The sequence below is a fragment of the Strix aluco genome, chromosome 1 (genome assembly GCF_031877795.1).
Source record: "Strix aluco isolate bStrAlu1 chromosome 1, bStrAlu1.hap1, whole genome shotgun sequence".
NCBI lineage: Eukaryota > Metazoa > Chordata > Aves > Strigiformes > Strigidae > Strix > Strix aluco.
Window position 1 is genome coordinate 23,290,608 of NC_133931.1, and position 17,178 is coordinate 23,307,785.

Sequence of the window (17,178 nt, forward strand, 5' to 3'; positions counted from 1 at the left end):
AGCATAAATTGTGCTTGCTGTGTAAGATAACTAAATGACATGGGTGGTGATCGCTTCTAGAAGACTGGTTCTCCAAGGGCGTGTAAGAGTCGGCACGGATAACTCTTAAGTCTTGGCTTCCAGTTTAGGCTGGCTTCCATGGTTATTGTAACACACCCAGTTTCAAATGTTTTATCTTGTGTAAGGATAACTCTTAACCTTCCGCTATGAAAACAGAAATGCCAAGCTTACACATAGGAAAGAACTGATTTACCAGTTCTTGTGGTGTTTAAGTGGTGGCTCCTGTATTTAAGCCAGGGAAATAAGGATCCAAATCTGGTGTTCTAATTTCTTGTTTCTCTTTTAAACTAATTATTTTATTAATGGGAGGGTCCTTGGAGGTGGATGCTTTCATTTTGGAGTGATGTGAAATTCTTCGGTAAACTACTTCTGGGCTTAAGAAATCATTTAAGTCACTGGGCTTAGAAACCCCCTTTTAGAAGAACTTGGTGTTTGCAATTAAATTTTTTCTGATAACAGAAACTAGACTGAGGTAAAACTAGCTTTTATTGTGCATGCTAAATACAAAAACTAAAACAAAACCCCAGCTTTCGAGTTTGCTGCAGTAGCTAAAGTATCTGGGAGGAGGGGGAACCATGGGTGGGGAATCTTGTTAAATCTTCCAAATCTCAAAATGGACTTGAATTTCTCTTTGTGTTAATGAAAGATACATACAATGTTCAAAGAAATAACTGTTCTTTGACATGTTACTACTTTTAGGAAGCTAATGTCTTACTAATCTTTAGTGTTGCCAGTCCAGTTTTTCTTAATAGATTAAGGAAAAATTACTGTCCAGAAGAAACAATGCCTTAGGCAGTGATTAGCAGTAATAAAACTACTTTTTTAGACTTAGGTTTAAAAAGAGTTGAAAACTTTTAAATCCTGTCCCTTGATTAAAACAAAAAATGCTTTCAGATGTCATGCACTACCTTTGACATTGCTAATTGCATTGAAGAATTAGATTCATATTCAAAAACATATTCTTGTTTTCTTTGTTGGAATATCCTGTTGACATACCTTCTTACTCACTTAGAAACATGACTGACTCTTGCTTTATTTGACATCCACTTTGCTTTAACAGAGAAAAAAGAATTGTGGTGACATATTTAATTGTTTTTTGTGAACAGGAGTCTGCACAATAATACTACATCCAAAGGTAGAGCTAGGGGTTTTTCTTCAGAAGATCCTCTGTAATTTTTGTACTGCATAATCTAGTCTATAACTGTTCACAGAAGTGAAAAACATGGCTTACCAAGTCTTGCGTGGTGTAAAGTATGCCATTAATAAGACCTGAAGTGTTAACAGACTTTCAAAGCTTTCGGTCACGAGCCTTATCAATTACAGTACAAAAGCAGCTTGGAAACTTTTGTATCATTTATTAAGACTGTGAATCTGTTTGAGCTGTTGTGTCTTCAGTTGCCTGCTAGGCTCTTAGGTAATATTTAATACGCTGGGGTGTTACGTCACAGCTGAGTGTGGAAGTGACTGGTGTCCTAACTTCAGTGTTGAAGGGAGGAAACCAATTAAGAGAACGTGTGTGTGACTAGCAGAATGTAGCCAAAGCAGGCTCCTCTGCAGCTTTGCGCTCTCTTCCCCCCTTTGTTGGAATCAGATTACTGTTGGATTGGAAGAAATAGCTCCTCCGATTCAGTAGACACAGAGTATACTAAAGTGTGCCTGGGTTCTCTTCCCAGCTCTTCCGCTAACTTAGAGTGAGTAAGAGCAATTAATCCTGGACTCTTTTCTTGTTTCATAACTATTAGACTCAGTGATAAAAACTTCAGTGGTTATGTGGGTCAGGTCCGACCATTTATTTTTCTTCTTTACACTGGTCTTGCAGCAGGAAAAGCCAGCATCTGCATCCTTGCCACTTCCTAAATCTTCCCTCACTTGAACCCACCGTGGAGTACCTCTACAGCTCTACAAACAGCTGAACTCGTCCTCTTGTTTGCTGCAGCCTCAGAGTGCTGCTGTACAAAGAAGACACCTAAAATCTCTTGGTCCAACACCAATTCTGTCAGATATACACTGAGGTATATTCAAGTGTAGCACAACTTGGAGTTGGCCTGGTAGTGCTGAAAAACTGCAAATAATTTTGACACATTGTGCATAGCACAAGTTCCTTGCACTGTAACAATAAAGCTGAATTTCCAAATTCTTCAAGAATAATATAGTGTGTGTGGGGAAGGAAGTACATTGCCATACTCAAGCATCTTAAATGTACTTGAGTATTGTAGAAAATTTCCAGCCTCAGAAATTTTGTATTGATACAGGAAATTAAGCTTTTTGTTAAGTATTTTTCCTCATGTTAGCTAAGTGTGTGCTTCACATTCTGTTTCACTTTCTATAGTAGAAGGGAGGGTCTGTCTAAAATACCAGTATAATGATCTTTTATTTGTCATTTCCATAATAAAAATTGTTATTAATCTAGCAGGTGTGGATTTCCTTCAAAATGCTTTTTGCAGTTGATGGGAAACAGAGCTGGAACTGAAGTCGTTCAAATTAAATCTGTAGTAAGATGAATTTTTCAGCTAATGAGGATTATTCTGAAGTACAGAGAAGAATGTATGGAGAGATCTGAATAGCTAACATCTGATACTGCTTGCATGTTAGAAGTTCTCAGGAGCTCTGAACTACTAGTAGCTTTCAGGCAGTCTCTGACATGAACTAAATGTAAACTAATCATTTAAAACACAACTGGCTATCTCCACTTTAGTATGAATGTAATTCTAGACAGTTCCATTCTCTTCCCTAGGCTGGCACGTGCATCAGTAGTTCCCTGCGTGTCCACCAGTGAGGAGGTTCCCATGTTGTGACAGTTCCCATGTTCTTCCCCCCTGTCCAGTCTTCTGGGTGTTGTCTCCTCCTCCCCCAAGCTCCCCCACAGTCACACCTTAAGTAAATCTCTTTGCTTGCAGTGCCCAAGTGCTCTGTTTCACTGTTTCTTTTCCCTTTTGGTTGTTCCCCTGAAGGTCTGGTGAGCTTCCTGAAGCCTTGGCTGCCCTTGGGCATTCTGGAGTTAGTGTTACACGTAGGTGTTACATGTTGCTTTTCCCTTGCTCCCTCCCTGCCAGAAAAGATGCAGGTTAATGGCCCTGTTCAGGACCCTCTCAATAAGATGAATTGTTTGCTTTGTTTGCTGCATTATGTCTTCCTAACTTCATGCTCGGAAGTATAAAATGGTTCTACTTGTGTGTTTATACTATTTAGACTTCTTTGCACTTGTTATGGATGCTTCACTTTCTGGAAGTGGTAATTGTTGTGAGAAGAGAACGTGCAGTTAAATCTTGACTAAGTGACTTCAGGTTTGTGATTCTGTCATGTGTATGTTGTTTTGCAGGGAGAGTAGGAGAAGGTTTAGTAACCTGTCATGGGGCTGCAGTTCACTGGGGGGAAGAGAGCATAATTCCATTCGGAATGCATCTAAATGGCTTTTTAAAGAACATACCACAGAATTAATGCCTATTGCCCTCAGTCTCAAATTATCGTGGGGCTATTTTCTAGTTGCCTGCAAACATCTTAATAGGTTACTGTGTTCCATAAAACCTGTTTCTGCACTAATTCTTAATGACAGGATTAGGAAATTTAGTCCTCTCTCTAGGAAGCCATATGCTTTTTGACGTGCACATTTCTCTTTTTCGAGCATACAATGGTTGACTTTTTCTAACACCCCCTCCCCCCAAAAAAAAAAAAAAACCAACCAGTGTGTCTTCCTGATGGTCAAAGAGCACAGCTAACCTATAGAGTGGTGCTAGCAAGCAGGTGCTTGCTTATGAGCTTGAATGGCTGATAATATCATATGACCTATGCTATGAAGGTACTTGATACTAACAAAAAATTCAGTGTTCTCACTGAAAATTGCTACCCTTAGTTCTGTGATTCCTTCAGGCTTGCTGATTTTTTTTATTTTTGACAGCACTTTGTTTCTGTCTGAGATCTGTGTCCTTTATTTGATGTTTTTGGAAAAGAAGGGGAGGTGTTTGTAGAAGCTTCTATTTGCAGCATGTCAATCGCAAAAGGGGGGTGGTTAATTTACTGAAATCTAGGTGTTAGGTGCCCTAAATCTTTGTTTTGAAAAACTTAGTCATTATTTTAAGCTGTTTTGATTGAATAATTTATGTTGGAAGGGAGGTCACTTAGTTCAGCTCTGCTCAGAACAGATCCAGTTAGATCACATTGTTCAAGGCCTTGTCAGTCAAATTTTGAATATCTTCAAGGATGGAGATTCCACAACCTCTCTGGACAGCCTGTCATAATATTTGGTCATACTTATGGTTAAAAGAAAACAAAACAAAATCCTTGTATGTAATCAGAACTTCTCATGTTCCAACTTGTCTGCTGCCTCTGATCATTTCACTGTAGACCTCCAGGAAGAGTCTGGCTCCATCTTCTCTTGGCAGCTGTACTCAGCAGTAAGATCTGCTGGTCTTCTCTTCTCCAGGCTGAAGAAACCCACCTCTCTCAGCCTTGCCTTGTACATCATGTGCTCCAGCACCATAATCATGCCGGTGGCCTCCACTGGACTCACTTCAGTATATCCATGTCTCTCATACTGTGGAGCCCAAACCTGGACATAGAACTCAAAATGTCATCTCAAGTTCTTAAAATTTGTATTAAAAGATGGTAATTGGTAATGTGCTAGTGGTATACGTGGAAATCTGCAAGTACCTCTGGTTCACAAATAACTTCTCTGCATGAACTTTTATATATTGCAGAGCAAATGTAGCCAGGGTTTGCTAACTTCCCAGGATGGTTATAATTTAAGCTTTTGATTAACTCTCCAAGTCTAGCTTTTTCAGTTAGGGTTTGGCTGGTATAATTGCTCACATTTGTTGAAGGTAGGAGGCTGAGGCAATTTGCATCAACCTCATGATTTCACTTTGTTAATCCTTTAATCACTTCCCTGGTTGTGGCTACACACCTTCAGGGTGGTTGTTTTTTTTTTTTGGCTGTTGAGTTTTTACTTTTTTTCTTTTTTTCCCCTGCAGTGAAAGCACTGCCTAAACTAGAGAAATTTCCTTTAATTTTTTTAAGCAAATGGTCTTTAATTTTTTTTAAGAAAACAAAACTGTTGAATCGTGGAGAATTAAAACATCGTGGATCAGTTCAAATATGAGAACTTGTGTTGTTTTTTATTTATTCTACATTGTTCGTGTAATTGTTTATAAAGACATGAAACTTATGCTCATGTTTGAAAGGATTTTAAATTCCAGCATATATAAGTAATTTACTGGTGGTTGGGCTGCATGAGCTTGTACTTACTCATCTTAGCAACAGGTGCATTCATAATGTTGATAATGTGTGTTTAATGCACCCATTTATCATAAAGTCAGCTAAGGTGCTCTGCATAAATGCAAAAATAATATTTAAATATGCAGTTACCTCTGATACTTACATTAGCTATGTGTGCACATGTGTGTATATAAATGCATACATGTATCTATATCCTCTTGTATTTATTGGAAATAGAATAAATCTTTGCTGTAACCAATAGTCTGCTCTATTAATTTCACTTGGCATTGATGTCTAGTAACTGGCTTTGATTTTTAAAAAAAGTATGCAGTGCTTATACTGTTCAAAAGCATCCAGGTAATGACTTGCTTTTTGACAGCAACCTTCAGTGTTCAAGTACTTTATGCACTTACCGCTGATAGGCAGTTCTAAGCAGCAAAATAAAGTAAGTTGATCAGTTTAGTCACCTGGTGACAGATACTCTCCTCTTCTTTCCGTGCTGTTGAAGCAAGAACTTCACTGCGTGTACTTCTAATTTTGTGAGGCTGCTAAGTGTGTTTGTTTCACTGGTTGGTTACTTAGAAGGCTAAGAGTAGAAACACTGCATTGTTAAGATACCAGCTTTTACTGTACCTGTGAAAGACGTAAGTGGTAGAAATATAAAATTTAGAATATGAGCAGAATTAGTGCATTATCTCAGTTCATCTGTATAAACAGATGCCACACTATCGCTGATTCTATCTGGAAACTGCTGTCTGGTTACCATGCACTTGACAGAAGTATGTGTTTCTGAAACAGGTTCTCAAACACTTTACATGTTCTTTGCTGTAGGCAGACACAGCAGCTCCTGGCTCTGAACCTGAAGTGGTTGTCCATTCAGGCAGTAGATGACTACCATTGTGAAATAGACTGAGAAAGCTTGTGCTATCGAAGTTGACTGAAGAGCATTAACACTGTTGATTATTTCTTAAACTTGTTTTTTACTGAACTTCAGCTCTTGTGGAGTTACTTATTTTTCTTGAAATCTGACAGAAGATTGACAATGCCTCTGCTAATGAGAAGCAATAATAACTCATGCTGCTGCTGAGATGAACAGTAAATTCTTAATTTTTTAAATTAGATTTAGTGCAAGTCATGAGGTAGGAAAGCAGTTGTGGGTTGGTGGGATGGTTTTCTGAATGTTGTGACAATGCAGGTAACAAAATATTTAAGAATGGGAATCTGATCTCTAACTGATCGGATTCTAGTGTAGAGTAGGCTTCCACCACTAAAATGGTATTTTTGCTAATAAAATGCTTTTATTAACATTGTATGCTATAATGAACTAATAGATACATAGTCTACTTCAGGAGGTTTCAGATGTTCTCAGAGTGCAAGCTGCTGAAGATAAATGGTTCGTACTTCTGTTTCTTATCAAGGATAAAAAGTGTTACATCATGCGAGACCAAAACTGTAGAGCCTTAAGACAGCTAGAACGTGTTCTGGTTTGGAGTACAGCCACAACACCTATCACTTAGACCTACTTGTCTAGCAGAAATTCTCATCCAACTCAATTAGTTTCAATTTTGTATTATCTCAAATTTCTCGAAGATGTTCTGATTCTTCAAAAAATAATGATCAATGCTTTTGGCACCATTCTTTTTTGTTGCAAGTCCCCAGTATTCAAGAAATAAATTAATGAGGTGATGCAGAAAAAACCCAAGCCAGGTAAAAATTGTGTATTGACTGTGACCCTCAGCAGAGACTTGTTTTGTGTATTAATGTCTATCGCAATGCCTCAACAAGTTAAATACTTTAATCCTAATTATTTTTCTGTTAAGTGTCTTATTGGCTTCTGCCTTTGGTATGAATTTTCTCAGAGTTGGTTACTAAACTGGAGGGGCATTTTTGCCTATGCTTCAGGATCTGGTTCCTTCACTGTCATGTGTTTGTTAAGCATACGTTGGTAAAAACCTGTAACGATTGGCATGAAGGACTTAAGTCTTTTGAATAATCTCAAAGAGTATGTCCTGATATTAAGTATATTTGCTTCCCTTGCCGTAAATACGAATTGGAAAGCAAAGTGGTAGAGGAACAAGCTACTGAGGGGCATGATAACCTAAGATGGGGAGGGTATATCTGCAAGAAGAGTGACATCTGTGGCTGTAGAAGTGTGAACTGAGATGCTGTTCCTCATCGCCTCAGTTCCCATCCGTTTCTTTTTATGCAGGCCAGCGGTGTGCCCATCTGTATGTGCCATACCTTCCCTCTAAGCACCCTGTAGACGTTTTAGTGCACGCACCTACTTCTTACTGACTTAGTTCTATCCTCCAGCACACATGTCAGCATGAAGATGATTTTTCAGGGTGTCCTACTTCTTCCACGTTTTCCTCCACCTGCTCATACATGATACTGCTTTTGTTCTCTTTTCTAAAGAAACACTTTTAGACTAGTTTAGTAGTGTTTTTTTACATAAACTAATTTTTTTTTGCCATTCTTTGTTACACAGGATTCCCCTTTCTCTGTTAGTCCTTTAGTTCTTTTTTCAGTTACCCTCTTATAACTCAGGCCTCATTTCCTCCATTGTTTTCCCTTTCTAGATCTTCACCAGATTGACTACAGCAAAACTGCTAATAAAGTATATCTTTTTCCTGCTCTTATCAATCCCAGGTGTCCCTATGCATGTCATATCTCCCACTGTTGCATGAACTCCACAATCTAATTCCTCCCTGCCCTCTGAAGGTCTTTTGTCCCAGATTCTGCATTCCCCTCCCTGCTGAGGCTCATCCTTCTCACCTTTTTCTCTTCCAGCCAGCTTTCTCTTCTCACCTTTTTCAAACTTCTGCTGCTGTCTGTGTGGGCAGCCAATTTGATGGGAAGAGAGAATAACTAGCACTGAGAACAGGCAGCAAGCTTGCTTCCTTTTTCAGCAGATGTTTTACCAGAGAGATCTCCAGTGCCACAGCAGCCACTAGTATTCAACAGCTTTTATTGTATTCCTGTTCTAGTGAGCAAATGAGTAGATAAAAATCTGTAGCTAACTTTAAACAAAAGGCTTTGTTTTTGCCTGGTGTAGAATGCTGACAGCAGAACAGTCCTTTTGGTTGTCTCCCAGGAGGGTTGGAGGTCACCCATGAGGCAGCAGTTGCAGAGCCCTGATTCTGAGCACTGGGTAGTACTGTAATTAGAAGCAGCATAATGAGCCTGTCTCAAAAGCAGCCTGGGTTTGAGAAGGGATTGTCTAAAAATATTCCCCTTAAAATACAAATATTTGTCATTTTCCTCCAACAGTTCAGATAGCCATGTAAATAAAATTTCTACTGGCCACAGATGTTTTGGTTAAACCCTTTGTAGTGTGTGTGTGAATATGTACAGCGCAGCTAATTGCACGTGGTGTTTTTATAGCCTGAGTAACTTTCCTAACTTTGGTGCTGAGGCAGAAAACACATGCGTGGAAAATCACTCGCTAGCTTTTTATGGGAATGATAGGTGTCTTGAACTTGTCCTACATAGATGGCCAACTTTAATAACTTTGTCATCAAAATAGTAGTCTGTAAAAGAACAGCTTAACAAAAGTGTGCTACAGTTACTGTGCTGGTTGGTTAGTGAGTTCCACGTGAAACCAAGTACAGGTAGCTCTTCCCACAGTGTGTACCTGGAAATGCTTACTTTGAATGTCTCCCTAGGTACACCTGATACTTTGTATGTGTAATTCTTTCAAACACTCATGCTCAGCTATGCAGGCAGTCAGAAAACAGCAAGTCAACATTGTAACGGTAGTCTGAATGGGTTTGTGTCTCCTGCTGCAAAGGAAGGATTGTTGCCTTAGAAGCATTGGGGCACAAGAGGAGCTTGGTATGCTCAGGGTTGCAGTTGGTAAGTGTATGTTGATGCATCTGGAAAGCTGAATCTTAAGACTCAATAGACTGTGTTAGAACAAGCAATTAAATGGCAATACTTCAGCTGGATGTCCCTTTTCTTCATATCCATCACATCTTTTTCTTTCCTTCCTCCCCTGCTCACCTTCTTCCTTTGTGGAGAACAAAGTAAATAGCTACATGGATGGTGTGAAGGTGCAGTGGGGGCTTTTGATTCCTGTTTGGAAATGGTACTGAAACTCTTCAAATAATCTGAAGTTATTTGGTGGTCTTCTAAAAGAAATACAGACTTGAGCACCAGTGCTTCTATAAGCTAAACTTTTAGGGTTTTTTTAAATGAAATTAAGAAGTAGATTTAAGACAAAAGTAACACTTTGTCATGTGCAGGTGGTCAGGTATCTACAGCTTCTTCTCAATAGTGTGTTGTGGGTATTAAGGTTATGCTGATGTAAGGGGAGTTTGGACAAGGTGTGGAATGTGGACAGGAAGCCTGTTGAAAGTTACTGCATTCAGAGAAACCACATCTGGCTCAGGAAGTCCCTTCACATTGATGGAGATTAATGGAAGCATGACATTTTCTTGCTTTCTTTATATATTTTTCTAATGGCATCCTCTTTTGGGCAGTGTTACAGGTAGATCAGTAGACAGAAGAGTCCTGTCCTGTATTCTTGTTTTGTCTTGAAGATAGTGGCATGCTGTTTACATCATGAAAATATTAGGCCGTTGTCAGTTAGTGTGAAATAGGTTTCAGGCTGAGCTTAAAAAAAAAAGATAAGCTGTTTCTTTCATGTCTTCCATGAATTTAAAAACCAAAGAGTTCTTCCATGTTGTCTTCATCTCTATGCCATATACCACAGATAGGTGACAAGTGAATTAAAGATCAGCTAATACTCCTGTGTAATTTATCTTCAAAACTAGAAATAATGTCATAATTATATCAGGTGGCTTTTGATACTGCTTGAAAACAAAAGGCCTGCCTTGTAAGCTCTTGAGCAAAACTGATACTGTTTATAAATTACCTAACGTTTATCAGTGTATTCTTTTGTATTTTTGCCATTCTGCAGCTTGGTTCTTTTGCAAGAGCAGTATCTTTTTGTTTCTCCAGTAGTTCTAGAGTTTTTACTTAACGATGTATCTTAATAATTAATTTTTGGTACTTAAAAACAAAGCTTCTTGTCTCAGAGCTTTAAGTGTATATTACCTGCTCATTTACAACTATATCTTTCTAGAACCTGGTGATTTTATTCTTACACTCCTGTTTGTCAGGAGGGAAATATTTTAAGTAGAGCTGTTGATGCAATACTCAAGCGCATTAATAATTATATAAAGCTCTCAGGCAATACATGTGCTGAGACTGAGCCTTTAATAAAGGGAAATACGCACAGAAGTATAAGCAACAAGGCAAAACTGAGGCATTGATTTTAATGCTCTTATGATGAATTTGGGAAAAGTCTTCTGGCCCACACAAGTCATTTGCCAAAGATGTAAGCAAATACTTCTGAAAGAATGGTAGTTTAAGGCTTCAAGTGTCAGGAAAGGACTATTCAAGTCTTTATGGGTTGCCTTCCTGTCTTCAACTGAAGTTCTCACCACAACTTGGCAAACTGAAGCATGTCTACTTGCAGTAAGAAGCAGGCAGGCTTTTTGTAGGGGGTTGGGTGTTGGGGTTTTTTGTTACATGGAATTACTACTTGTTATGCTTCCTTCACACTCCTAACCGAGCCTGGTAACTCTTACCTTTCAGACTTTATCTTGCAAAACCACAGGAACGAGTCCATAGGGCTTTCATCAAAATGGGCTCAAAACACATTGTGCTAGATGTTGCCATCTGTTGACTGTGTCCTGCTCTGGCAAAAGAATGTGTGTAAGAATGAAGTGAATCTCTTTCTAGTTTGGTGTTTAAAATAAGCCAAGATTGAAGTTCACCAGTAGAATAATACATTTGTGTGCATGCAGCCTCTGTTACGGATCTCTGGAGACAAAGACTTTTGTCTAGTGCATACTTGCTCAGGGTGGGGGAACGTACCAAATTTATGAGATTTCTTATCTATGGTATGTATGAGCATAGCTGACATCTCCTGAGTTCAAATGTGCTGTCTGTCCCAGTCCAGAGTACCAGAAAGCTGTTAATCGTAATTGCAGTTGTGAAGTGTTGAAGCCTGATCTTTTAACAGCCAGCATATTAGTAAGAGTTGATATTCAAATTTAGTACATGCATTTTTTTTTTAAAGTAATAATTTTCCATGAAGTCTTTCTGGAAAGACTGTGTATGACTTTGTTATGAAAAGTATTAGCAGCACTTGTACAAGCTGTTACAGGTTTTGGCTGAAATGTGCTCTAAGATGCTGCTGCATCTCCCTAATTGACTACAGTGCTATGGTTGGTTTCACAGCAGTTAGATTCTTGCTATCAAATTAAAAGTTCTGACAATTGTGTCTGAGTAGTTGTGGGGTTCGTGGGGCAGAGTGTGGTGTTTTGGTTTTGTTTAAAAAGCTGTTTCTACCAGATTCTGATTGAGGCACTGTAATTAACTGCCCATGGAGTTGTAGTTAGTGCATATTAGCATACATAAAAAATGGATGGGAATTTTGCACAATAGCAGGAATGTGATGAATGAGCATGAGGGCTTAGCTACATACCATGTAGCTATAACATACCCATGCTGTATGGACTTCAGTTGTCAGGGTGTTGTATGCATTTCAGTAATGTGGATCACCTAACTAACTTGGTAATTACCCATCAGCTTGTTGGTCCAGGCCTGGACTGGCTGTTAGCACTTCAGTAGCCTGTAGGTTGATCAGCTCTATACTGATAAAACATTGTCATGTCAACCGGTAAAGGAGAGAGAAGATAGGCATATATGGGTGAGACTATCGAAACAGTTCTTGTTCCTGTTTCTTCTGTTTTGGACAAACAGAACCCATCAACAGGACTTAAGTATCAAGATATTCCTCCTTGTGGAAAAAATTGTATCCTCCAGAGAAGCCTTGTAGTTAAAGCTATGGAGGAAAAAAAAAAAAAAAAACCAGTATTCCCCATAAGCAGATGTGTTAGCAGATAACAAAGTGTTAGATGGGTTATGCCTTTTGTTATGCCTAACATTTTATGTTCTCTTCTGTACCTGAACTCTAAAAGGTCAGTAGTTTTACTGGTCTCATCTGTATGGCTTTCTGTAGCCACACCACCTCCATGCAGATTGGGGCTTTCACAGCCACTCTAGGATTGATCAGTGTACTCTGAATCCTCAGCCTAACTTTAAAGGAGTGTTTTGTGTTTACTTATGACAGTAAAAGAAAATATATCCTGAAATAAAAAGACTGGTACAAACAGGAGGAACTGAATATCTAGTACTACATAAATAATAGGGAAGAGATCTCCTTTCAGTAATTTCACATGCTAGTTTTTAAATGTTAATCTGCTTTCAGGTTTTGTTGTTACTGTTTATGAACTATTTGGCATAAATAAAATTTCACAAAGATATGTGGCCTACCAGTCCTACGTGTTCTTTGTACAGAATAGAGTCTTTCATCCAGATATGAGCAAGCTACCAGTGCAGTCTTGGAGTCTGAGTCTCTTTGCATAGGCTATATTCTATGAGTATCTGTTCAAAGGGATTTTCTTAGCTCTTCAGTCTTCTAAATTCAACATGGGTTTAAAACTTTCTCAGTACAAGGTTATGCACTGTCCAAGCTGCTATTGCCCTGCTAGTATGTATCTGATTAGGAAGACTTTCTCAATTGGTAGTCTCTTCTCTTCTCTGTGTGCTGGTGCAATTCAACCATTCAGTTAGATGTTTGCAAAGAACTTTACCGCATTTGTGACCTAAGTGAACTTTAGGTTTGGTTGCTGCTATGGGAGTGAGCAGAGCTGTACTTAATCAAACAACCTTCTATACAGATGATAAATAATTTGTGTTTCTAGAATCACTGAAAACATCTTGGTCTGACCAGTTAATGGAGGGTACAAGAAGGAGGGCAACTCCCCATGGTGCCAGAAGGGTCAGTGCAGACTGACACACCTGACTTAATTGCAGTCCTACAGAGAAAAACTAATAAGGAGCCTTATTCTCAGTAGCTGGTAACCTTCGGTTGTCACTGAAGTTGGAGTTTCTTGGCACTCATGAAAAATGTCATAGCTGTGAATCCTGAAGCTCTCTAATGGTGAGAACAGAGCGTGTAAGTCATTACAGAGAGCTGAAGCATGTGAAACCATGTACCTTACAGCCTTCTGCTTCACTCCGGCCGCACTAGGGCAGAGGTAGCTCTGAACCCTTCTCCTCGCGTAGTGGTATGCCCTCCAGAAGGGCACCTTTGCCGTGAGACAGCTGGGTAGCCCCTTCGACTGGCTCCATAAAAATACTTTTGCCACCGACTTGCTTGTACAGTGTTCCCAGTGTTGCCAAAAGATTGTCTCTGATGTCATTCAGATGGGAAGCAAGGACGCACAGCATTTTTCAATGTCTGCCTGCGTGGTTATAAAATGAAGCTATATACCAACCCCCACAATACTGAAAATACCGAAGACTAAAGCTGATTGAATAAATACCTTCCATTATGTTGAAGCCAATAAAGTCCACTAACAGGTTTTTATCTCATTGGAGCATAGGCATAGTGGAACCTTGTCTGGCTTTGATTTCTGTCAGCCAGACTTCTTCATTACCTTATCTGCTGAGATAGAAATAGAGCTGCCATAAAAGGTCACTTCATTTTGATGGGTTTCACACAAGTTTGAGTCTACCAGACTAAATATTCATGATTTATATAAATGAAGTAGCACTACTTTAATTTAAAAAAAAAAAAAACACCAGCAACAAACAAAACCAACCAACCAACCCAACTTGTGTACTCTTCTTGCTCTTTCTGTGAATTACAGTTTTCTGTAGCTTTATGTCAGTTGGCCTGTTAAGTAGAGCAGGTACCACAGGTGCCTGTGTCACAGTACCGTGGTTACAGCCTACCATATTCGGGGTACGCCTATCCCAGGAGTACATCGTGTAAGCTATTCACTGCAGGGTGCTATCTAGAGGATAGATACAGTGCTGTAAAGCAGCCATCATTCCATGGGTTGGAACTGAATTAGATTGTCCATTTCTGTGGTGTCACTGGAAATAAAACAGTGAGGAAAAATTGAAATGTCAGTCACCTAATTTACAGGGGAAAAAGACACCCAAAAATTCTGACTAAAACCTCTTTTAAAAAATTGTTTGCTACATAGCCTTAGCAAAGTGTATGTAACAGCTTCGGATTTAATTTTGAGTATTCAAGAGCACTTCTGTACTTTTTCTGGCTTTTAAATAACTGGCTTTTCTTTCAAAGTCTGACTTTAAGCATTAAGTATCAAGAACTTTGACAAGCTTGTATCTTAATTTGACTAAATGTGTTGGAGCTAGTGATTTTTTTTTTTTCCTTTTTTCTTTTCATCATAATAGAACTCTTGCTAAATTACATGACTGCCTCAGATGGGAACTTACTATATTAATAAGCAGTTAGAATAATCTAGAAAAACCTGGTCTTAACTGGCAGCCCACAGGGATGATTTTGTGAAGTGACTCCAAGACAGCTACCTTTGCTTTGGAAGATACAGGAAACACTTGTTAGGACAGCACATAAAGTCAAGTAGAGGATCCTTTCCAGTGCTGTAGAGCTGACTGTCACGTTGTCAGCTGTCTGGAAATGCAAGAATCCAGGCTCACCTTGCAGTTTCTTGCTTTGCGATGCCAGTACAGCGTTCCAGTTAATGGGAACTAGGTTAATGAGGCTTATTTATTGCCTGTTTATGTAAGATATTTGGGTCTCTGATTTGACAGCTGATACTTCAAATCCTTTTATTATCTTCTGTGGATGCAGACTTTCTTGCGTTGTATATCTTCTGCCCAGACCCTTTGGATTACCTTATTTTTGTCAGGCAACTGTATAATGTCTTATAGAAACCCTTCCTTTGGTCATACAAGACTCATCTGCTAAATTAACACAGCCGTCTTCTCCCCATTGAGTCACAGCATGCAGCATTCCTTTTTGTACCTAGAATTGTGATCCAGAACACGTTCTTAGCTGAATATGCTATGTAGGATGTGAAAAAAAAGTCGGCTGAAAGTAAAGCTGTCTTGACTTTGAAATAGATTGTAATATAATTGAATTGTTGGTTCAGCACACTGTAAAAGTATGTATGTTCAAAACACTATGTTCTTTGTTTCTTTTTTAGTCTCTGTTGGAAAAGTTCTTGATCCCTAATGCTTCGCAAGCAGAAAGTAAAGTTTTCTATTTGAAAATGAAAGGAGACTACTACCGTTACTTGGCTGAGGTGGCTGCTGGAGATGACAAGAAAGGTATTGTATGTCAGCTTGTGGCTAAATATTGTCAAATTCGATTGCTTTCAGTGGGGTGGTGACATGACTAATTTTAGAGTAATTTTGATTTGGATGTGAATTTCCTTCAGTAATAGGCTTCCTGTTTTCTGAAGAAAAATCATAGGTCATTGGCTTTCAAATGAGTTACGAAAGTTTCCATGTTCCTCTGCCATGTTCGCTCACGAAGTCTTGAAATCAACTCCAATTTAGGCGTGCATGTGTCTGGTTTATCACTGCAGTACAGATTTATGCATCTTCTGCCTGGCTGGCTGAATATTGGGTTTTTACTTCCTTGTAGGGGGACACAGTCTTGTAGCTTTTTGCAGTATTATTCATGCTATTTCTCCTGCATGTCTACAGAATACAAAATGTGCATAGGTTCAGTGAGCAAAGAGACTAGAAACCATCTGGAGAAAAAAAAGGGTTAATAAAACTGATCTTGCTAATCTGATTGACAGTAGGATGAACATGGGCCAGCAGTGTTCCCAGGTGGCCAAGAAGGCCAATGGCATCCTGGCCTGTACCAGAAATAGCGTGGCCAGCAGGGACAGGGAAGTGATCTTACCCCTGTACTTGGCACTGGTGAGGCCGCACCTCGATTCCTGTGTTCAGTTTTGGGCCCCTCACTACAAAAAGGACATTGAATTACTCGAGCGTGTCCAGAGAAGGGCAACAAAGCTGGTGAAGGGTCTGGAGCACATGTACGAGGAGTGGCTGAGGGAACTGGGGTTGTTTAGTCTGCAGAAGAGGAGGCTGAGGGGAGACCTCATCGCCCTCTACAGCTACCTGAAAGGAGGTTGCAGAGAGATGGGGATGAGTCTCTTTAACCAAGTAATGAGTGATAAGACAAGAGGTAATGGCCTCAAGTTGTGCCAGGGAAGGTTTAGACTGGATATTAGGAAGCATTTCTTTACAGAACGGGTTGTTAGGCGTTGGAATGGGCTGCCCAGGGAGGTGGTGGAGTCCCCATCCCTGGAGGTGTTTAAGAGTAGGGTCGACATAGAGCTGAGGGGTATGTTGTAGTTGGAAACTGCCAATGCTAGGTTAATGGTTGGACTAGATGATCTTCAAGGTCCTTTCTAACCTAGACGATTCTGTGATTCTGTGTAATCTTAACTAATTTCTTCCATAACCATGACAGTATAATGTCCAAATGTTTTTTTATTTCCTCAAGTTTCTTGTATCTTCATGTAAGCAGCTTGTCATAATTGCAGGTAAGTTGCCTTCACCTAAATTTAGTTAGAAAAGTTAATATAGGGCACTTATATATTATGTGGCTTAACTGCTGTAGTTGAAGAGACACCCTAACAACATGCTGACTCCATGCAGAGTCACCTTCAGTTTGGAAGAATACATTATGTTTAGATACAGCTCGTTGCAAACAGTGGTAAGCTGTTTCCTGGAGCCAGTTTAGGACTGGTGGCAGCGTGCCCTGAAGAGCAGCACACTTCAGCACAGAGCCCAGTCTGGTAACTTCTGCAGGCCCTGAGCTGTTTTCTTGCAGACTCAGCTTAGTCCGCACTCAGTCTGCAGAAATACAGGGTGCTTGGGAGTGTGCCCACAATCTGAATGCGTGGACTTGGGACCCCTGGGGGTTAGTGGCGAACTGTGCGGCTGACGCTCGGTACCACTCTGCCCTTTTGTAGGACTTGCTAGGATCCTTGCCGTGCTGTTGAACACGTAGTGCCCCCATGGCGTTGTGCT

At 39.7% G+C, this 17,178-nt stretch overlaps 1 protein-coding gene across 1 annotated transcript in view; it reads left to right on the forward strand.

Annotated features, from left to right (window-relative positions):
- The window catches only part of YWHAZ (tyrosine 3-monooxygenase/tryptophan 5-monooxygenase activation protein zeta), a 28,642-nt gene that overhangs the window by 3,834 nt on the left and 7,630 nt on the right, over positions 1 to 17,178 (forward strand). Inside the window, exon 3 of the mRNA XM_074814899.1 lies at positions 15,330 to 15,453. Coding sequence (XP_074671000.1) covers positions 15,330 to 15,453 — 124 coding nt within the window. The remainder of the gene's footprint in view (positions 1 to 15,329; positions 15,454 to 17,178) is intronic.